A 24,709-nucleotide genomic window follows, 5' to 3' on the forward strand; every position below is an offset into this window, starting at 1 on the left:
ACCCTTTGTCCCTCTGGGGTCTCCCGCGGGTCAGCGCAGGGGCAAAGCTGCAAAGACCTGGGGGACTGAGATAGGAGCCTTCTGATCCAGAACCTGTCAACACGATGCACTGTGTAAAGTTTGCTCTTAACCACAGATCTGGGATCAGATTACCCAACCATTAACCCAGTGGAGGCTGCAGAGGGGAGGACGGCTCATAATAATATCTGGAACGGAGCAAATGGAACGGTATCAAACACATGGAAACCATCTCTCTGTCTCTGTCTCTCTCTCTCTGTCTCTCTCTCTCTCTCTGTCTCTCTCTCTCTCTCTCTCTCGTGTCTCTGTCTCTCTCTCTCTCTCTCTCTCTGTCTCTCTGTCTCTCTCTCTCTGTCTCTCTGTCTCTCTGTCTCTCTCTCTGTCTCTGTCTCTCTCTCTCTCTCTCTCTCTCTCGAGGGAGACACGGCTCTTCTCAGACTGTTGCTGTGAACTGAATTGTGTTTGTCCATGTATTTTGTGCTGTTATGTTTTAATTTGTATATTTTAAATCATTTACATATATTTTATTACCCTGATTGATTTCGCTTTCTTTAAAATGGAATGGCTGATAAAAATGGTATTTAAATAAAGTGTCGGATATTCGTGTTTATTGTGCCTCTCCTTGTGCCTCTCCTGTTTTTGTGTGAGGAAGAGAGGAAGCGAGAGAGTGGGGAGGAAGAGAGAGAGAGGGGGGAGAGAGACAGATGGGTAGATAATTAATTAGATAATGCATAGATTACATTAATAACATGATGGGGATAACAGAGATGGGATAACACAGATGGGGATAACAGAGATGGGATAACAGAGATGGGATAACAGAGAGATGGGGATAACAGAGAGATCAAATCAAATCAAATCAAATGTATTTATATAGCCCTTCGTACATCAGCTGATATCTCAAAGTGCTGTACAGAAACCCAGCCTAAAACCACAAACAGCAAGCAATGCAGGTGTAGAAGCACGGTGGCTAGGAAAAACTCCCTAGAAAGGCCAAAACCTAGGAAGAAACCTAGAGAGGAACCAGGCTATGTGGGGTGGCCAGTCCTCTTCTGGCTGTGCCGGGTGGAGATTATAACAGAACATGGCCAAGATGTTCAAATGTTCATAAATGACCAGCATGGTCAAATAATAATAAGGCAGAACAGTTGAAACTGGAGCAGCAGCACGGCCAGGTGGACTGGGGACAGAAAGGAGTCATCATGTCAGGTAGTCCTGGGGCATGGTCCTAGGGCTCAGGTCCTCCGAGAGAGAGAAGGAGAGAATTAGAGAACGCACACTTAGATTCACACAGGACACCGAATAGGACAGGAGAAGTACTCCAGATATAACAAACTGACCCTAGCCCACCGACACATAAACTACTGCAGCATAAATACTGGAGGCTGAGACAGGAGGGGTCAGGAGATGGGGATAACAGAGATGGGATAACAGAGAGATGGGGATAACAGAGATGGGATAACAGAGAGATGGGGATAACAGAGATGGGATAACAGAGAGATGGGGATAAAAGAGATGGGGATAACAGAGAGATGGGAATAACAGAGATTGGACAACAGAGATATGGGATAACAGAGAGATGGGATAACACAGAGATGGGGATAACAGAGAGATGGGATTACAGGGACATGGGATAACAGATAGATGGGGGTAACAGATAGATGGGGATAACAGAGAGATGGGATAACAGGGAGATGGGATAACAGAGAGATGGGGATAACAGAGAGATGGGATAACAGAGAGATGGGATAACAGAGAGATGGGGATAACAGAGAGATGGGATAACAGAGAGATGGGGATAACAGAGATGGGATAACAGAGAGATGGGATAACAGAGAGATGGGATAACAGAGAGATGGGGATAACAGAGAGATGGGGATAACAGAGAGATGGGATAACAGAGAGATGGGGATAACAGAGATGGGGATAACAGAGAGATGGGATAACAGAGATGGGGATAAAAGAGATGGGGATAACAGAGATATGGGATAACAGAGAGATGGGGATAACAGAGATGGGGATAACAGAGATGGGAATAACAGAGATGGGATAACAGAGATGGGGATAACAGAGATGGGATAACAAAGAGATGCGACCAATGGGTGGCTGATGCAGGGAGGGATGAGGGAAAGAGAGGGTGATGAGTCACTCTCTTCCTCAGTCGCTCTGTCTCCAAACACCAGATGGAGCATCCTGATGAGGACTGACGGCTGAAGGGACATGAAGATCTAGATAATGACTGTACTGTACCAACAAGACAGGATGAATGAAAAAAACAGAGAGCGTGTTTACTGTTAATTAAGAGAATGCTTTGATCCTCTGTAGGATGCAATGTCTATACGGACTGTGGTGTGTGTGTCTGTCTGTGTGTGTGTGTGTGTGTGTGTGTGTGTGTGTGTGTGTGTGTGTGTGTGTGTGTGTGTGTGTGTGTGTGTGTGTGTGTGTGTGTGTGTGTGTGTGTGTGTGTGTGTGTGTCAGATAATGTGTGTGTGTGTGTGTCCCGTAATTGGAGTCCTCAGGGCTGGCGTTGTGGCTCGACCGCTGTGGCGGCGTGGCTCTCGTGCGAAGCTGGACAGTCGTCGGATAGACGGTACGGCCGAGGAATGCTGGTGGAACACACACAAACACACACACACACTCAAATAAACAGAACATCAACTATGGCATGAAAGCGTATGCCTCAGAGTGGTGGAGCCAGTGGTGCTACCACAGCTTCCAGGACAACTGACCACAATCACACTTAACTAGCTTTCCCATGGAGGAGAGAGGGAGATAGGGAGGAGGAGAAGGAGGAGAAGGAGGAAGAGAGGAGGGAGAGAGAGATAGGGAGGAGGAGAATGAGGAACAGAAAAGAGAGGAGGGAGAGAGAGATAGGGAGGAGGAGAAGGAGGAGAAGGAGGAAGAGAGGAGGGAGAGAGAGATATGGAGGACGAGAAGTATGAGAAGGAGGAGGAGAGGAGGGAGAAAGAGATAGGAAGGAGGAGAATGAGGAACAGAAAAGAGAGGAGAGAGAGAGATAGGGAGGAGAAGAAGGAGGAGAAGGAGGAAGAGAGGAGGGAGAGAGAGATAGGGAGGAGGAGAAGTAGGAGAAGGAGGAAGAGAGGAGGGAAAGAGAGATAGGGAGGAGGAGAAGTAGGAGAAGGAGGAAGAGAGGAGGGAAAGAGAGATAGAAAGGAGGAGAAGTAGGAGAAGGAGGAAGAGAGGAGGGAGAGAGAGATAGACAGGGAGGAGGAGAAGGAGGAATAGAAAAGAGAGGAGGGGAGTGAAAGGGAGGAGAGGAGACCTAGTGGCCCAGGGGAGGAGGGATAGAGCGAAGGAGGAGGAGAAGGAGGAGAGGAGACCTAGTGGCCCAGGGGAGGAGGGATAGAGCGAAGGAGGAGGAGAAGGAGGAGAGGAGACCTATTGGCCCAGGGGAGGAGGGATAGAGCGAAGGAGGAGGAGAATGAGGAGAGGAGACCTATTGGCCCAGGGGAGGAGGGATAGAGCGAAGGAGGAGGAGAAGGAGGAGAGGAGACCTAGTGGCCCAGGGGAGGAGGGATAGAGCGAAGGAGGAGAAGGAGGAGAGGAGACAAAACAAAGATAGAAGCCAGCTAGCTGACAGCAAAGGTTTTGGCTGGAGATTGTTTAATTAACCAGGCTTGACAGTTAATAAGAACAAATTATTATTTTACAATGACGGCCAAACCCTCCCCTAACCCGGACGACAATTGTGCGTTGCTCTATGTGACTCCCAATCATGCCCGGTTGTGATACAGCCCAGGATCGAACCAGGGTCTGTAGTAATGCCTCTAGCACTGTGATGCAGTGCCTTAGACCGCTGTACCACTGGGGAGCCTGATGTGCAGAAGCTTCCGGCAGGGATGTGTAGTCTTGCATGATAACTACTCTGAGAGTAAATAGAACCGAATATAAAAAATAAAAGTAGAGTCCCATTGTCCGAGAGAGATTTACAGGGTTATCAAAACACCGTGCGAGACGACACGATACACACAGACCTTATTGGAAGGGATAGACACTGTGCCAGGGTGAGACGACACGATACACACAGACCTTATTGGAAGGGATAGACACTGTGCCAGGGTGAGACGACACGATACACACAGACCTTATTGGAAGGGATAGACACTGTGCCAGGGTGAGACGACACGATACACACAGACCTTATTGGAAGGGATAGACACTGTGCCAGGGTGAGACGACACGATACACACAGACCTTATTGGAAGGGATAGACACTGTGCCAGTGTGAGATGACACGATACACACAGACCTTATTGGAAGGGATAGACACTGTGCCAGTGTGAGATGACACGAAACACACAGACCATATTGGAAGGGATAGACACTGTGCCAGTGTGAGATGACACGATACACACAGACCTTATTGGAAGGGATAGACACTGTGCCAGTGTGAGATGACACGAAACACACAGACCATATTGGAAGGGATAGACACTGTGCCAGTGTGAGACGACACGATACACACAGACCTTATTGGAAGGGATAGACACTGTGCCAGGGTGAGACGACACGATACACACAGACCTTATTGGAAGGGATAGACACTGTGCCAGTGTGAGACGACACGATACACACAGACCTTATTGGAAGGGATAACTGTGCCAGGGTGAGACGACACGATACACACAGACCTTATTGGAAGGGATAGACACTGTGCCAGGGCCTCACATGTGAATCCACAACCTTACTCACTCTGTCTAGCACATGGCCTCACATGTGAATCCATTACTTTACTCACTCTGTTTAGCACATGGCCTCACATTTGAATTCACAACCTTACTCACTCTGTTTAGCACATGGCCTCACATGTGAATCCACTACCTTACTCACTCTGTTTAGCACATGGCCTCACATGTGAATCCACTACCTTACTCACTCTGTCTAGCACATGGCCTCACATTTGAATTCACAACCTTACTCACTCTGTTTAGCACATGGCCTCACATGTGAATCCACTACCTTACTCACTCTGTTTAGCACATGGCCTCACATGTGAATCCACTACCTTACTCACTCTGTTTAGCACATGGCCTCACATGTGAATCCACTACCTTACTCACTCTGTTTAGCACATGGCCTCACATGTGAATCCACTACCTTACTCACTCTGTTTAGCACATGGCCTCACATGTGAATCCACTACCTTACTCACTCTGTCTAGCACATGGCCTCACATGTGAATCCACTACCTTACTCACTCTTTTTAGCACAAACAAATCTTCACTAGTGATGTCTTCACTATTATTCTACAGTGTACAAAACGGTCAAAATATAGAAAACCCTTGGAATGAGTAGTTGTGTCCAAACCTTTGACAGGTACTGTAAATATATACCAGTCAAAAGTTTGGACACACTTTGTGTTTTTAGCTAAACAGATGGGGATCAAACCAGGCTCTGCCCTGAATGACGGGTCGCTACAGATTGTGTAGAACATTGACAACCTGTCGTGAAGAATAGTCATTGGAGATGCGTGAAGTTTTTTAAGACGTTTCAGTGAATGTCACCATCTTGTGGTGAAAAAGTATGTTGTTTAGTTATCTGAGCCACGTTCTGTAGGAGAAAGTTGTCAAACGTAACAGATTGAAGCGCCCTGACTCAGGGTCACGCCATTGTAACGCCATTGTTTTTCAAGCATTATTTAAACATATGCTCTAGCCACCACGGTCAGATATTTTCATGTAAACTCTCATATGAAACAAAAAAAATGAAAATTATTTTAGGAGAACTGACCCCTATTCTGACCCTAACCTAACCCCTATTCTGACCCTAACCTAACCCCTATTCTGACCCTAACCTAACCCCTATTCTGACCCTAACCCCTATTCTGACCCTAACCCCTATTCTGACCCTAACCTAACCCCTATTCTGACCCTAACCCCTATTCTGACCCTAACCCCTATTCTGACCCTAACCTAACCCCTATTCTGACCCTAACCTAACCCCTATTCTGACCCTAACCTAACCCCTATTCTGACCCTAACCCCTATTCTGACCCTAACCCCTATTCTGACTCTAACCCCTATTCTGACCCTAACCCCTATTCTGACCCTAACCACTATTCTGACCCCAACCTAACCCCTATTCTGACCCTAACCTAACCCCTATTCTGACCCTAACCTAACCCCTATTCTGACCCTAACCCCTATTCTGACCCTAACCCCTATTCTGACCCTAACCCCTATTCTGACTCTAACCCATATTCTGACCCTAACCCCTATTCTGACCCTAACCCCTATTCTGACCCTAACCCCAATTCTGACCCTAACCCTATTCTGACTCTAACCCCTATTCTGACTCTAACCCCTATTCTGGCCCTAAACCCTATTCTGACCCTAACCCTATTCTGACCCTAACCCCTATTCTGACTCTAACCTCTATTCTGACCATAACCTAACCCCTGTTCTGACGATAACCTAACCTCTATTCTGACCCTAACCCTATTCTCACTCTAACCCTGTTCTGACCTTAACCTAACCCCTATTCTAACTCTAACCCCTATTCTGACTCGAACCCCGATTTTTACCCTAACTTAACCCCTATTCTGACCTTAACCTAACCCCTGTTCTTACCCTAACCCCTATTCTGACCCTAACTCCTATTCGAACCCTAACCCCTATTCTGACTCTAACCCCTATTCTGACCCTAACTCCAGAGCCCTACATTAGACATTTAATGAGCCCTACATTAGACATTTAATGAGTCCTACATTAGACATTTAATGAGTCCTACATTAAAGACATTTAATGAGTCCTACATTAAAGACATTTAATGAGTCCTACATTAAAGACATTTAATGAGCCCTACATTAAATACATTTAATGAGCCCTACATGAAATACATTTAATGAGTCCTACATTAAAGACATTTAATGAGCTCTACATTAAAGACATTTAATGAGCCCTACATTAAAGACATTTAATGAGCCCTAAATTAAAGACATTTAATGAGCCCTACATTCAAGACATTTAATGAGCCCTATATTAAAGACATTTAATGAGTCCTACATTAAAGACATTTAATGAGTCCTACATTAAAGACATTTAATGAGCCCTACATTATTAAAGACATTTAATGAGCCCTACATTATTAAAGACATTTAATGATTCCTACATTAAAGACATTTAATGAGCCCTACATTAAAGACATTTAATGAGCCCTACATTATTAAAGACATTTAATGAGCCCTACATTAAAGACATTTAATGAGCCCTATATTAAAGACATTTATTGAGTCCTATATTAAAGACATTTAATTAGCTCTAAATTATTAAAGACATTTAATGAGCCCTACATTATTAAAGACATTTAATGAGTCCTACATTAAAGACATTTAATGAGCCCTACATTATTAAAGACATTTAATGAGTCCTACATTAAAGACATTTAATGAGTCCTACATTAAAGACATTTAATGAGCCCTACATTATTAAAGACATTTAATGAGCCCTACATTAAGGACATTTAATGAGCCCTATATTAAAGACATTTAATGAGCCCTATATTAAAGACATTTAATGAGCCCTACATTAAAGACATTTAATGAGCCCTATGTTAAAGACATTTAATGAGCCCTACATTATTAAAGACATTTAATGAGCCCTACATTATTAAAGACATTTAATGAGCCCTATATTAAATACATTTAATGAGCCCTATATTAAAGACATTTTTTGAGTCCTATATTAAAGACATTTAATGAGCCCTACATTATTAAAGACATTTAATGAGCCCTACATTATTAAAGACATTTAATGAGTCCTACATTAAAGACATTTAATGAGCCCTCCATTATTAAAGACATTTAATGAGTCCTACATTAAAGACATTTAATGAGTCCTACATTAAGGACATTTAATGAGCCCTATATCAAAGACTTTTAATGAGCCCTATATTAAAGACATTTAATGAGCCCTACATTATTAAATACATTTAATGAGCCCTACATTATTAAAGACATTTAATGAGCCCTACATTAAAGACATTTAATGAGCCCTATGTTAAAGACATTTAATGAGCCCTACATTATTAAATACATTTAATGAGCCCTACATTAAAGACATTTAATGAGCCCTACATTAAATACATTTAATGAGCCCTACATTAAAGACATTTAATGAGCCCTATGTTAAAGACATTTAATGAGCCCTACATTATTAAAGACATTTAATGAGCCCTACATTATTAAATACATTTAATGAGCCCTATATTAAAGACATTTATTGAGTCCTATATTAAAGACATTTAATGAGCCCTACATTATTAAAGACATTTAATGAGCCCCACATTATTAAAGACATTTAATGAGCCCAACATTATTAAATACATTTAATGAGTCCTACATTAAAGACATTTAATGAGTCCTACATTAAAGACATTTAATGAGCCCTACATTATTAAAGACATTTAATGAGCCCTACATTAAGGACATTTAATGAGCCCTATATTAAAGACTTTTAATGAGCCCTATGTTAAAGACATTTAATGAGCCCTACATTATTAAAGACATTTAATGAGCCCTACATTATTAAAGACATTTAATGAGCCCTACATTAAAGACATTTAATGAGTCCTACATTATTAAAGACATTTAATGAGCCCTATGTTAAAGACATTTAATGAGCCCTACATTATTAAAGACATTTAATGAGCCCCACATTAAAGACATTTAATGAGCCCTATGTTAAAGACATTTAATGAGCCCTACATTATTAAAGACATTTAATGAGCCCTATATTAAAGACATTTAATGAGCCCTATATTAAAGACATTTATTGAGTCCTATATTAAAGACATTTAATGAGCCCTACATTATTAAAGACATTTAATGAGCCCCACATTATTAAAGTCATTTAATGAGCCCTACATTAAAGACATTTAATGAGCCATACATTATTAAAGACATTTAATGAGATCTACATTAAAGACATTTAATGAGCCCTATGTTAAAGACATTTAATGAGCCCTACATTATTAAAGACATTTAATGAGCCCTACATTATTAAAGACATTTAATGAGCCCTATATTAAAGACATTTATTGAGTCCTATATTAAAGACATTTAATGAGCCCTACATTATTAAAGACATTTAATGAGCCCCACATTATTAAAGACATTTAATGAGCCCTACATTAAAGACATTTAATGAGCCCTACATTATAAAAGACATTTAATGAGATCTACATTAAAGACATTTAATGAGTCCTACATTAAAGACATTTAATGAGCCCTACATTATTAAAGACATTTAATGAGCCCTACATTATTAAAGACATTTAATGAGTCCAACATTAAAGACATTTAATGAGTCCTAAATTAAAGACATTTAATGAGCCCTACATTATTAAAGACATTTAATGAGCCCTACATTAAAGACTTTTAATGAGCCCTATATTAAAGACATTTAATGAGCCCTACATTATTAAAGACATTTAATGAGCCCTACATTATTAAAGACATTTAATGAGTCCAACATTAAAGACATTTAATGAGTCCTAAATTAAAGACATTTAATGAGCCCTACATTATTAAAGACATTTAATGAGCCCTACATTAAAGACTTTTAATGAGCCCTATATTAAAGACATTTAATGAGCCCTACATTATTAAAGACATTTAATGAGCCCTACATTATTAAAGACATTTAATGAGCACTACATTAAAGACATTTACATTACTAAAGACATTTAATGAGCCTTACATTATTAAATACATTTAATGAGCCCTACATTATTAAAGACATTTAATGAGCCCTACATTATTAAAGACATTTAATGAGCCCTACATTATTAAAGACATTTAATGAGCAGCCCAAGCCTTGATGATTGTGATGTTATCCAATACATATGCAGTACATGTGATATCATGTGTCATCAAAAACATACTGTATATTATGATATAGTCTACTGCACATTACACACCACAGAAGAACATGAGCTCTACAGTAAAGACATTTAATGAGCCCTACATCAACGACATTTAATGAGCCCTACATTATTAAAGACATTTAATGATTCCTACATTATTAAAGACATTTAATGAGCCCTACATTAAAGACATTTAATGAGTCCTACATTAAATACATTTAATGAGCCCTACATTAAAGACATTTAATGAGTCCTACATTAAAGACATTTAATGAGCCCTACATTAAAGACATTTAATGAGCCCTACATTATTAAAGACATTTAATGAGCCCTACATTATTAAAGACATTTAATGAGCCCTACATTATTAAAGACATTTAATGAGCCCTACATTAAATACATACTGTATATTATGATATAGTCTACTGCACATTGCACACCACAGAATAACATAACAGCCCATAGATGTAGCTAGCTATATACTCTCTTGGGTAAATATAGGAAACTAGCTCCAGTAGGCTAATCTTTTTCAGTGTGAACTGTATTACTGTACTGTATTATAATGTATTATAAGGACTGGAGTTACACACATCGTTCAAACCATGATAAAGCTGGGAGAGAACATACGATTCTGGGGCAGCACATGCGGCCTACAGAGTTACAAGTATAGGCTAGCGGATTGGATTTTAATTTTGAAATATAATAGGGCCTAATTGTATAATTATTAGGCTCACTCAGATATTGCTTTCATAATATTTCCCTCCATGTGATTAGCCTACCTGTTTCTCTCTCTATTATTACTTCATTGCTTCCTCGCTTTCAACAGTTAAATTAAATACGTTTCGTTGTCCTCATCTTCATCAATCTAATGACATCCTTGAATAATCTAGGACTATAATTAGAAGCAGAAGGCTTTCACTTCTCTTCACAAAGACGGAATGGTTATGGGTCTGAATTAATAACTGCTATAGTCTACCACCATCTGAATGGTAATGGGTCTGAATTAATAACTGCTATAGTCTACCACCATCTGAATGGTTATGGGTCTGAATTAATAACTGCTATAGTCTACCACCATCTGAATGGTAATGGGTCTGAATTAATAACTGCTATAGTCTACCACCATCTGAATGGTTATGGGTCTGAATTAATAACTGCTATAGTCTACCACCATCTGAATGGTTATGGGTCTGAATTAATAACTGCTATAGTCTACCACCATCTGAATGGTTTTGGGTCTGAGATAATAACTGCTATAGTCTACCACCATCTGAATGGTTATGGGTCTGAATCAATAACTGCTATAGTCTACCACCATCTGAATGGCTATGGGTCTGAATTAATAACTGCTATAGTCTACCACCATCTGAATGGTTATGGGTCTGAATTAATAACTGCTATAGTCTACCACCATCTGAATGGTTATGGGTCTGAATTAATAACTGCTATAGTCTACCACCATCTGAATGGTTTTGGGTCTGAGATAATAACTGCTATAGTCTACCACCATCTGAATGGTTATGGGTCTGAATCAATAACTGCTATAGTCTACCACCATCTGAATGGTTATGGGTCTGAATTAATAACTGCTATAGTCTACCCCCATCTGAATGGTTATGCGTCTGAATTAATAACTGCTATAGTCTATCATCCTAGCACGTTCACTCTATTTTCAAACTACCCAACATTCAGCAAAAAAACAAAAAACTTGTTCCTCTTCAAATAGTCTATTGCCATAAACATTTTAAATATCTCCAACAAGCATCTCCAACAAGCTATTCTAGCTTTTCCCGCATGGGACCCCAAGACCAAAGAAGTGTTGGTTAAGGAGAGGCCAGAGAGACAGAGGCTATAAGTTAGATGCTTATTATGCATAACCCATCATTAATTAGCTAAATATAAGGCTAATACTGCGTTGACTCTATACCCTGAAAGAGGTAGTCTATGAAATCTAGAAGAGGAGTATCTATTCTGGATGCAATTGAATGGAGTTGGAGAGAGAGACTGCGCGTGCTTTAAAACGCTGATATAAACCCTGTTAAAACTGGAGTTTAGCAAGCCATGCTAGCAGACATTAGCTTATGCTAAATTCCCAATATGTGTAGTTCTGCGAGGGGGACTTTGTCGTACATATTCAGCAGCACAGTTTTAAATGACCTGGTACGATACACAGTGTAGTGCATCGGGCACTATAGAGAGTGGAATGTAAAGCCAGCAGCAGGCTGGAACTACACAGAACTAGACACATTCTGTTCGTAGAGACCCTACTTAGTATTTGCCAACCCACTTTAGCTGACTCCAATAGAACAGGTCTCTCTACAGCCCAATATACCAGAGTCAACAAAAACTGTTCCAACTACTTTTTAAATTATTTCGCAACCACTTAACAATTTAGCTAAACCTTTCAGCTAACCCTTTTCCCTAAATCAAACAGTCACATGCGCCGAATACAACAAGTGTAGACCTTACCATGAAATGCTTGCTTTACAAACCCTCAAAAGAACAAGTAAATCAGATTCCTTTCCTCTCACAAAGATTGCATCATCCCCTTCATTATCTGGAGACTCACACCTCCCTTTAAGTTTAAGCACCAGCTGTCAGAGCAGCTCACAGATCACTGCACCTGTACGTAGCCCGTCGGTAAATAGCCCATCCAATCTACCTCATCCCCATTACTGTTATTTATTTTTACTCCTTTGCACCCCAGTATCTCTACTTGCACATTGATCACTGCAGTGTTTAATTGCTAAATTGTAATTATTTCACCACTATGGCCTATTTATTGCTTAACCTTGTTTGCGGGGGGGGGGGGGGGGCAGGTAGCCTAGTGGTTAGAGCGTTGGACTTGTAACCAAAAGGTTGCAAGATTGAATCCCCGAGCTGACAAGGTAAAAAAAAAAATCTGTCGTTCTGCCCCTGAACAAAGCAGTTAACCCACTGTTCCTAGACCAGGTAACCCACTGTTCCTAGGTAGTCATTGAAAATAAGATTGTTCTTAACTGACTTGATTTAAAAATTAAATTGTTTAAAAAATATATATATAATTTTTCTATTGTATGTTTGTTTATTCCATGTGTAACTTTGTGTTGTTGTCAACACTGCTTTGCTTCATCTTGGCCAGTTGTAAATAAGAACTTGTTCTCAGCTGGCCCTACCTGGTTAAATAAAACATGTATAACATTGAGGAAGACGACCGATTAAACATTAAAAAAGCCTGAGTAGATCGAGCGACAGTGAGTATTATCACTCAGATCATTGGAAATGAGCGACAACCATGACGTCACAGCTTGTCAGCCGTTACCTTAGCGACAACCATGACGTCACAGCTTGTCAGCCGTTACCTTAGCGACAACCATGACGTCACAGCTTGTCAGCCGTTACCTTAGCGACAACCATGACGTCACAGCTTGTCAGCCGTTACCTTAGCGACAACCATGACGTCACAGCTTGTCAGCCGTTACCTTAGCGACAACCATGACGTCACAGCTTGTCAGCCGTTACCTTAGCGACAACCATGACGTCACAGCTTGTCAGCCGTTACCTTAGCGACAACCATGACGTCACAGCTTGTCAGCCGTTACCTTAGCGACAACCATGACGTCACAGCTTGTCAGCCGTTACCTTAGCGACAACCATGACGTCACAGCTTGTCAGCCGTTACCTTAGCGACAACCATGACGTCACAGCTTGTCAGCCGTTACCTTAGCGACAACCATGACGTCACAGCTTGTCAGCCGTTACCTTAGCGACAACCATGACGTCACAGCTTGTCAGCCGTTACCTTAGCGACAACCATGACGTCACAGCTTGTCAGCCGTTACCTTAGCGACAACCATGACGTCACAGCTTGTCAGCCGTTACCTTAGCGACAACCATGACGTCACAGCTTGTCAGCCGTTACCTTAGCGACAACCATGACGTCACAGCTTGTCAGCCGTTACCTTAGCGACAACCATGACGTCACAGCTTGTCAGCCGTTACCTTAGCGACATGGAAGCCCTGTTCGTTTGAACAACATCTCAATGCGTACACTCATGTAGACTACATTTGATTTACCTTGACTATACACAACAAACATTTCAGTAGCAGTGTTCGGTATGATTTTAATTCATTCTACACCAGCTATGTGGGTCTGTACACAAAATACAGACATGATATGGAGGACAGACCAGTATTATAAAGTTAATGTTCGTAAAAACACACGTTGTGATTCACCTTTCAGTTAAAGTGTATTTAGAAACAAAATACAGACATTATACAGAAAAATCATGTTACAAAAAAACCCAGAAAGGCAAAAATAATAATTGTGTTCACTTGGTAGAAAACTACTTGACTTGATACTCATCTGAGGAAACCCACATTTAAAGCTTGTGTTTCCCGCGGTTACAATAGTGATACAGGAAGGAAGTGCCTATTAGACATCCTTCAGATAAATGTGTTGTGTGTTCCTGTGAGTCTCAGAACTCCTTGAGAGTGTCCCCTCCCTGAGGGTTTTCCAGCCAGTGTGGGGGCCAGGTAGCTTTAACACTGGGTCTGTCCTTCACCATATTGTAGTACGCTCCCAGTTTGGGGTAACGCGCCGTAGACAGCCTGGAGGGAGAGAATACATCATTCATCTTTGCCTGTGGGAGGAACATATTCATTGAGCCATCCGTCATCCCATTGACACTACACGGCGAAACGCTTACCCAAAGCGGAAGGCGTAGGCAATCACAGGGAAGACAATAACGTCAGCCAATGAGAAGGCTTTTCCTGCCAGGTAAGAACCCACCTCCGCCTGGAAACAAGCACATTTATTAAGTCTCGTTCACACTGGCAGTTCGATGGGACTCAAAACCCTGTTTTTAACATATTTACAAATGATTTTCCCTGCAGTCTGAACAGCCAAAACACACATCAGATATGTCAAAACACAAATCTGATTCCCGGCCATGGGACTCGGAATATCAAAGCCACTTGGGGGCAAATACTGTTACCAGGCAGATGTTGCTAGCTAGCTACTCGGTTGACAAGAACATGTGGTTGCTAAGTAGCTTGTTAAATTGTTTACAAACAAATAAGTGCTAGCCAGCCGACCGCTGTAGCCAACCCACCGCTGTAGCCAGCCCACCGCTGTAGCCAGCCGACCGCCGTAGCCAGCCGACCGCTGTAGCCAGCCCACCGCTGTAGCCAGCCCACCGCTGTAGCCAGCCAAAAGGACTCATTTTGAAAGTCGGATCATCTGATTCATTAAAGCGTTCTTACGCCATGATTCTGAACATTCAAAACAAACTGGGGAAACGTCCACGACAGGCATCGTCCACGACAGGCATCGTCCACGACAGGCATCGTCGTCACCTTAAGCTTGTTACATAACTTCTAAGTGACAGGAAACACAAGCAGCCTACGCCACCGTTCATACACACCCGGTGTTACCATGACAACTAGCGTAGCCGTGTCAGCACAATTGTCTGAACACGCACATCCGATTTGTGTCTCGTGAAGATTTCTGTTTGGACAGTCAGTATTCCGGAATGGATTTGGGGGGGAAAAAAAACTAAAAAGATTTTCGCATTAAAGCTTTAGTCTACCAACAACTGGTGAGGGTGTGTGTGTACCCACCTTCTGAAAGTATCCCTCCCACAGTTTGATTTCAGCGGCCAGGTTCTCCTTGTTCCTCTTGATAGCGGAGTCATGTCTCTCTCCCTCGGGGACACGGTAGTTGTAGTAGATGACGTTACCTGAGAGACAAACGTCAAAACAAAGTCATAATAGGCATCATCATATGGCCCCTCAAGTTTCAAGAACCATGTGGGGGGCGCTAGTTGTCATGGTAACAACGGGTGTGTATGAACGGGGGGGGGGGGGGGGGGGGGCCTGTATGAGAGAATATTATAAGTGAATCACAGATGAAAGACATCGTTGTCCACTTCACATGTCCTTCAACATGTTGTCTAGGCCTCCAACCCTCCACGCTGAGCATGTAATCAAGGCCTGTAAATCCCTCTCCCCCTGGGCCCCTGGTCTACACTAAAGCACTACACAGGGACGCAGCCGGCATGCGATTGGACAGATCACACAATATCACCTGGGTTTGACGACTCTGTGGTAACACTCGTTGGAGGTTTATCTATTTTAACTGTTGTTGACTGTGTAGCTTTAAGAAATGTTTAAAGAATTGTTGCGTCCCCAAATGCCACCCTATTCCCTATATAGTCCACTACTATGGAAGCCTATTCCCTATATAGTCCACTACTATAGACCAGGGCCCTATATAGTCCACTACTTTAGACCAGGGCCCTATATAGTCCACTACTATAGACCAGGGCCCTATATAGTCCACTACTTTAGACCAGGGCCCTATATAGTCCACTACTTTAGACCAGGGCCCTATATAGTCCACTACTTTAGACCAGGGCCCTATATAGTCCACTACTATAGACCAGGGCCCTATATAGTCCACTACTTTAGACCAGGGCCCTATATAGTCCACTACTTTAGACCAGGGCCCTATATAGTCCACTACTTTAGACCAGGGCCCTATATAGTCCACTACTTTAGACCAGGGCCCTATATAGTCCACTACTTTAGACCAGGGCCCTATATAGTCCACTACTATAGACCAGGGCCCTATATAGTCCACTACTTTAGACCAGGGCCCTATATAGTCCACTACTTTAGACCAGGGCCCTATATAGTCCACTACTTTAGACCAGGGCCCTATATAGTCCACTACTATAGACCAGGGCCCTATATAGTCCACTACTTTAGACCAGGGCCCTATATAGTCCACTACTTTAGACCAGGGCCCTATATAGTCCACTACTTTAGACCAGGGCCCTATATAGTCCACTACTTTAGACCAGGGCCCTATATAGTCCACTACTTTAGACCAGGGCCCTATATAGTCCACTACTTTAGACCAGGGCCCTATATAGTCCACTACTTTAGACCAAGGCACTATTAAAAGAAGTGCATAGGGTGCCATTTGAGACAGAAGCCATGGCATCAGTCCTGTTGGGAATATGGCTCAGTCCAACATCAGTCAGTAACACAGGGCCTGTTGGGAATATGGCTCAGTCCAACATCAGTCAGTAACACAGGGCCTGTTGGGAATATGGCGCAGTCCAACAATGCTCGTTAGGACATCAGCTTTTTGAACTAGAGCTTTCCTCTGGGGTGCCGAGCATCTGAATAACAGCCTCGCAGCACATGACCATTGTTGCCCAGGGGGCATCATGACCCTGTTGTCAAGGAACAGTTGTGTGTGTGTGTGTGTGTGTGTGTGTGTGTGTGTGTGTGTGTGTGTGTGTCTTACTGAGTTTGTCACTGAAGTTGAGGACCTCAAACATGCGCTGGTACATCAGGGCCTGCTCTAGTTGACCCTCAGGAATCAACTGGGGTCCCTGGGACCTGAACCGGCTCTGTCAGGGGAGAGAGAGCGACACAGAGAACTGGGGTCAACTCAGAATAACAGTCAACTCTTACTGTGCAGTGCATTAGTGACACCTAGTGGGGGCAATACCAGCTGAGCAGTACACTACATTTGATGAGCTGATATATTGAACAAACTTTAAATTAAAGTATCACTTTCGTGATCTCATCAAGTTCCTACAAACAAACAAACATACATATATATATCAAAACAGGGAACAGTAACACACTTATAAACTGGGTGGGTCGAGCCCAGAACGCTGAAAGCCGTGGTATATCAGACTGTATACCACGACAAAACATTTACTCTTCTAATTACATTGGCAACCAGTTTATAATATCAGTAAGTCACCTCTTGAGGCTGGTGGTACATGGCCAGTATATGAAGGCTAAGGGCTGAATCCAGGCACTCGGTCCTTATTCAGGTCTAAGTAAAACAAAATACCTCTATCTAGTAGTAGCTAGCTATGGACCTTTGGTCAAAAATAGGTGTATTACTGATGTCACCGTCTTGTAAGTGTGTACAATGCTGGGACTCAAATGTCAGTAGGTGTTCATTATTGTAGTCAAAGGGTTTTGGGGGGGGGGGGGGGGGGGGTTCCTAACGTAGCCTGCTTAAAAGGGACATTTCAAATTCATCAGCACCACCAACATGTAAAAATTGCTTGTTTCTATGTTGCAGGAAGAAAAAAAAATTGAGGATATGTTTCCAATGACATCATTGACGAATTAGTTGACAATGCCTACTCATGATCAATGTAAAAATATATATAATATTTAAAAGAAAAAATAATAATAATCACAGCGATCTTCCTCCAGCTCGCCCTACAAAACATAGAAACGCTCCATTCTCACCTGATGTTGGAGTGGTGCTGCAGATTCATATGAAGTTAAAATATTTTGAAGTGTCCCTTTAAAAATGGATATTCCAACATATCAATTATTGACCAGTTTTATCTTGGGGGGAAAAAAAATTACTCCAGTCACAGATGCCAACTGCTTTAGCGTCTATGGACGATAGTAGGGTCTGATCGGGGGCGTTCTGCCCCTGAATAAGGTAGACCGTAATAAATAAGAATCTGTTCTTAACGACTTGACTAGTTAAATTAAGGCTATATTAAAAATAAAAAAAAGTAATTTTCATGTGTTACTTTCTGATTTTATTTAGTAAATATTGAAACTGTTTGTTGAACTGCATTGTTGTTTAAGGGCTTGTAAAGTAAGCGTTTCACCGTAAGGTTGTGTTCGGTGCATGTGACAAATACAATGTGATTTGATGTTAGCTCTTAAACATTAACACGATCTTTCAGATCTGTGAGAAATCATTTAAAAAACGAGAGGTTAAATTACTACACACCTTTATAAAGGTTAGTTTCCCCACACGGTCTCCTTGTTACAGAAAGACAACACGCTATCTAGCGCTCTGGACACCGGGGTGTAAGAGGTCATTGGGGATGAAGTAGAGTTCGTTAACAGTTGTTCGTTAACAGTTTATGGATCTGTGCAAAATCTCTACATTAAGTATCTTGCTTATTTCAAAGATTATTTCTCCTCGATGATATGAAAAAAGGGGCATTACGGCATGTTTAAAAAAACGGGAAATAATTTATCCAAGCACAAGCAGTTTACAGCACAATGACGTCAATAAATATAATTAAAACAAGTTGGACTGTAATTAAAATATTGCTCAGCTTTGTTGAAACAATGGAGAGAATTATACCCATCTTAAATCAGGCTAGTTAGACCTAGCTCTGGCCCAGGGCGTTTCTCTATTAGTGAAACTAGTTAACGACCCAGATCTTACCTCCAGGTACATGCATGCTGCATATGACTCGTTGAGTATGTTGTCTCCGTGTTTGAAAGCAGGGAGCTGGGAGGGAGAAGAAACGCTGAGGTGAGCATGACAATGCACTTCTGCATAGACGTTATGCAATAGGTGTGTGTGTGTGGTCCAAACGTCTACACAACGGACTAGAATACGCATACAAAACAACACTTTACCACATTATAGCGACTGCAGAGGAAATGGGAAACTGCAGCACAGCAAACTACAACAAATCAATGTATGGTTTCTGTGTAGGGACTTGCCAAGTGGCAAAACGATAGTATACGTGTGTGCTGTTGTAGGTTACTCTTTTAAAAATGTCTAATAATAAAAGCCAAACACTACCTGTCCTCTGGGATTGATGTCCAGGACTTCTTTAGACTTGTGCTCTGCTTTCTCGAAGGACAGAAGTTTCTGATTGTATCCCTGCAGTTGCTTTTCCTCCAGAGCGATCATGACACGCCAGCACGGAGGAGAGCCGGAGCCCCAGAGAAGTGTCATGTCCTTGGCCATGATTGGAGACTCGACCGCAAAAGTAGAAATCGTTTTGTATGAGTGGCGAAAGAACACGGCTGGTGAATGACCGTTGTTCTGCAGTTATATAACGATTTGTTAGTATCGACTGGATTGGTTCAATATGAACACGCCTATCTTTTGTAGCGTGCGCAGAATCAACACCGGAAGTCACTCAGGATTCGAATCTATTTTTTCTTTTATCCACGGCGCCATCTGAAGAAAAATAGATTCGCAGCCAAATTTGCTTTAGATATGTATCTATCCCCTCTGTTTAACCTGCAACAACCCTAACTCAACCTCTTCTTGAAAAAAATAATAAATTAAATGCTGATCTCGTCCTTGGAATGAAAAAAGCAATACAACAATGATACATCGAATATCACTGTGTATCTATCAGTTTAACAAAGCCTATCCGTTACCTTCAATGTGCGAGTCATGACAGTCCGGTTCTACTGGTCTTCTATCAACAAATGAATTACGCATTGTCATGTAGGCTACAGCACAAAGGAAGTCATATCAAATTATGTTTTGTCACATGCGCCGAGTACAACAGGTGTAGGTAGACGTTACCGTGAAATGCTTAGTTACAGTACGATCTCTTTCCAAACAATGCAGAGTTAAAAAGTGAAGAATCAGCATAATAGGAAAAAAAGGAAATGGTACACATTAGCATCGAATAGCCCCCCGTAATATGCAACTTTTCAGGGAAGTTAGGAACCAATATACACAGGCAGTTAGGAAAGCAAAGGCTAGCTTTTTCAAACAGAAGTTAGGAACCAATATACACAGGCAGTTAGGAAAGCAAAAGGCTTTTTCAAGCAGAAATCTAAATCCTGTAACAGAAAGTCCAAAAGGTTCTGGGACACTGTAAAGTCCATGGAGAATAAGAGCACCTCCTTCTGGGACACTGTAAAGTCCATGGAGAATAAGAGCACCTCCTTCTGGGACACTGTAAAGTCCATGGAGAATAAGAGAACCTCCTTCTGGGACACTGTAAAGTCCATGGAGAATAAGAGCACCTCCTTCTGGGACACTAAAGTCCATGGAGAATAAGAGCACCTCCTTCTGGGACACTGTAAAGTCCATGGAGAATAAGAGCACCTCCTTCTGGGACACTAAAGTCCATGGAGAATAAGAGCACCTCCTTCTGGGACACTGTAAAGTCCATGGAGAATAAGAGCACCTCCTTCTGGGACACTAAAGTCCATGGAGAATAATAACACCTCCTTCTGGGACACTGTAAAGTCCATGGAGAATAAGAGCACCTCCTTCTGGGCCACTGAAAAGTCCATGGAGAATAAGAGCACCTCCTCCCAGCTGCCCACTGCACTGAGGCTAGGAAACACTGTCACCAAATATAAATCAACGATAATTGAGAATTTCAATAAGCATTTTTCTACGGCTGGCCATGCTTTCCACCTGGCTACCCCTACCCCAGTCAACTGCCCGGCACCCCACTACAGCAACTTGCCCAAACATCCCCATTTCTCCTTCACCCAAATCCAGATAGCTGATGTTCTGAAAGAGCTGCAAAATCTAGATACCTACAAATCAGCCGGGCTAGACAATCTGGACCCTCTCTAAATTTATCAGCCAAAATTGTTGCAAACCCTGTTACTAGCCTGTTCAACCTCTCTTTCGTATCGTCTGAGAACCCCAAAGATTGGAAAGCTGCCGTGGTCAACCCCCTCTTCAAAGGGGGAGACACTCTAGACCCAAACTGCTACAGACCAATATTTATCCTACCATGCCTTTCTAAGTTCTTCGAAAGCCAAGTTAACAAACAGATCACCGACCATTTCGAATCTCACCGTACCTTCTCCACTATGCAATCTGGTTTCTGAGCTGGTCATGGGTGCACCTCAGCCACGCTCAAGGTCCTAAACAATATCATAACCTCCATCAATAAGAGACAATACTGTGCAGCTGTATTCATCGACCTGGCCAAGGCTTTCGACTCTGTCAATCACAACATTCTTATCGGCAGACTCAACAGCCTTGGTTTCTCAAATGACTGCCTCGCCTGGTTCACCAACTACTTCTCAGACAGAGTTCAGTGTGTCAAATTGGAGGGCCTATTGTCCAGACCTCTGGCAGGCTCTAACAAAGCCTCCTTCACTCATGCTGCCAAACATACCCTTGTAAAACTGACTATCCTACCAATTCTTGACTTCAGCGATGTCATTTACAAAATAGCCTCCAACACTCTACTCAGCATATTGGATGCAGTCTATCACAGTGACATCCGTTTTGTCACCAAAGCCCCATATACTGCCCACCACTGCGACCTGTATGCTCTCGTTGGCTGGCCCTCGCTTCATATTCGTCGCCAAACCCACTGGCTCCAGGTCATCTATAAGTCTTTGCTAGGTAAAGCCCCGCCTTATCTCAGCTCACTGGTCACCATAGCAGCACCCACCTGTAGCACGCGATTCAGCAGGTATATCTCTCTGGTCACCCCCAAAGCCAACTCATCCTTTGGCCGCCTTTCCTTCCAGTTCTCTGCTGCCAATGACTGGATCGAATTGCAAAAATCACTGAAGCTGGAGACTCATATCTCTCTCACTAGCTTGAAACTATGGGGGCGCTATTTCATTATTGGATAAAAAAACGTCCCCGTTTTAAGCGCAATATTTTGTCACGAAAAGATGCTCGACTATGCATAGAATTGGCAGCTTTGGAAAGAAAACACTCTGACGTTTCCAAATCTGCAAAGATATTGTCTGTGAGTGCCCCAGAACTGATGCTACAGGCGAAACCAAGATGAAACTTCAAACAGGAAGTGAGCAACATTTTTGAGGCGCTGTTTTCCATTGTCTCCTAACATGGCTGTGAATGCACAAGGAATGAGCCTACACTTTCTGTTGTTTCCCCAAGGTGTTTGCAGCATTGTGACGTATTTGTAGGCATATCATTGGAAGATTGACCATAAGAGACTACATTTACCAGATGTCCGCCTGGTGTCCTGCGTCGAAATTGGTGCGCAATCTCCAGCTGCAAGCATTCTTCCATGTGATTCAGACGTGAAACCAGACTTCCACGAATGACATATCATCGAAGAGATATGTGAAAAACAGCTTGAGAATTGATTCTAAACAACGTTTGCCATGTTTCAGTCGATATTATGGAGTTAATTTGGAAAAAAGTTTGGCGTTTTGATGACTGAATTTTTTAATATATTTTTTTATTTGATTTTTTTTCGGTTTTGAACAAAACGGAGCGATTTCTCCTACACAAAGAATCTTTTTGGAAAAACTGAACATTTGCTATCTAACTGAGTCTCCTCATTGAAAACATCTGAAGTTCTTCAAAGGTAAATTATTTTATTTGAATGCTTTTCTTGTTTTTGTGAAAATGTTGCCCGCTGAATGCTACGCTAAATGCTACGCTAGCTATCAATACTGTTACACAAATGTTTGTGTAGCTATGGTTGAAAAGCATATTTTGAAAATCTGAGATGACAGTGTTGTTAACAAAAGGCTTACCTGGAGAGCTAGCATATTTATTTTATTTCATTTGCGATTTTCATTAATAGTTAACGTTGCGTTATGGTAATGAGCTTGAGGCTGTATTCACGATCCCGGATCCGGGATGGCTAGTATCAAGAGGTTGCACCAGCTGTATGAGCAGCTCACAGATCACTGCACCTGTACATAACCCACCTATAATTTAGCCCAAACAACTACCTCATCCCCATACTGTTTTTTGTTGTTGTTTTGTTTGCTCCTTTGCACCTCAGTATCTCTACTTGCACAGTCATCTTCTGCAGATCTACCATTCCAGTGTTTAATTGCTATATTGTAATTACTTCGCCACCATGGCCTATTTATTGCCTTAACTCCCTAATCTTACCACATTTACACACATTGTATATAGACTCATTTTTCTACTGTATTATTGACTGTATGTTTGTTTTACTCCATGTGTAACTCTGTGTTGTTGTTTGTGTCGCACTGCTTTGCTTTATCTTGGCCAGGTCGCAGTTGTAAATGAGAACTTGTTCTCAACTAGCCTACCTGGTTAAATAAAGGTGTTCTCAACTAGCCTACCTGGTTAAATAAAGGTGTTCTCAACTAGCCTACCTGGTTAAATAAAGGTGTTCTCAACTAGCCTACCTGGTTAAATAAAGGTGTTCTCTACTAGCCTACCTGGTTAAATAAAGGTGTTCTTAACTAGCCTACCTGGTTAAATAAAGGTGTTCTCAACTAGCCTACCTGGTTAAATAAAGGTGAAATAAAAATAAATACATAATCAGTATAGATAATAAACAGAGTAGCAGCATGTTTTTTTGTGTGCGTTTTGTGTGTGTGTGTGTAGGTAGGTGTGTGTGTGTGTGTTTGTGTGTGTAGGTGTGTGTGTGTGTAGGTGTGTGTGTGTAGGTAGGTGTGTGTGTGTGTGTGTGTTTGTGTGTGTAGGTGTGTGTGTGTATATAGGTGTGTTTAGGTGTGTGTAGGTAGGTGTGTGTGTATGTGTGTGTATGTAGGTGTGTGTGTGTAGTTGTGTGTGTGTGTAGATGTGTGTGTGTGTGTAGATGTGTGGGTGTTTGTAGATGTGTGTGTGCAGGTGTGTGTGTGTGTGTGTGTGTAGATGTGTGTGCGTAGGTGTGTGTGTGTGTGTAGGTGTGTGTTTGTGTGTGTAGGTGTTTGTAGGTAGGTGTGTGTGGATAGGTGTGTGTAGGTGTGTGTGTGTGTGTGTGTGTGTGTGTAGGTGTGTGTAGGTGTGTGTGTATAGGTGTGTGTAGGTGTGTGTATAGGTGTGTATGTAGGTGTGTGTGTGTAGGTGTGTGTGTAGGTGTGTGTGTATAGGTGTGTGTAGGTGTGTGTATAGGTGTGTGTGTAGGTGTGTGTGTGTAGGTGTGTGTGTAGGTGTGTGTAGGTGTGTGTGTATAGGTGTGTGTAGGTGTGTGTATAGGTGTGTGTGTGTAGGTGTGTGTGTAGGTGTGTGTGTGTAGAGTCGGTGCAAAAAAAAGGGGGTCAATGCAAATAGTCCAGGTTGCCATTTGATTATATACTTATTATATACTGATTATATACTGCATTCTATACTGATTAT

The 24,709-nt window shown here is 42.0% G+C and overlaps 2 protein-coding genes across 3 annotated transcripts in view; one reads left to right on the forward strand and one right to left on the reverse strand.

Moving 5' to 3' along the window:
- LOC110513117 (hairy/enhancer-of-split related with YRPW motif-like protein) overlaps window positions 1-276 on the forward strand; it is a 16,069-nt gene extending 15,793 nt beyond the window's left edge. For both annotated transcript variants that reach the window (XM_036971692.1, XM_036971693.1), the window contains one exon: window positions 1-276. This exon is cut by the window's left edge and continues 559 nt beyond it. In XM_036971692.1, coding sequence (XP_036827587.1) covers window positions 1-85 — 85 coding nt within the window. In that variant the 3' untranslated portion in view covers window positions 86-276.
- Window positions 277-13,988: 13,712 nt separating this feature from the next.
- Window positions 13,989-19,698, reverse strand: gstr (glutathione S-transferase rho). Its single transcript, NM_001160559.2, is given in 6 exon segments — window positions 13,989-14,493; window positions 14,592-14,680; window positions 15,505-15,623; window positions 17,201-17,306; window positions 19,121-19,186; window positions 19,487-19,698. Coding segments are annotated over 6 exon segments (681 nt in total). The 5' UTR covers window positions 19,655-19,698; the 3' UTR covers window positions 13,989-14,360.
- Window positions 19,699-24,709: the final 5,011 nt, after the last annotated feature.

The sequence above is a fragment of the Oncorhynchus mykiss genome, chromosome 32 (genome assembly GCF_013265735.2).
Source record: "Oncorhynchus mykiss isolate Arlee chromosome 32, USDA_OmykA_1.1, whole genome shotgun sequence".
Classification (NCBI taxonomy): Eukaryota; Metazoa; Chordata; class Actinopteri; order Salmoniformes; family Salmonidae; genus Oncorhynchus; species Oncorhynchus mykiss.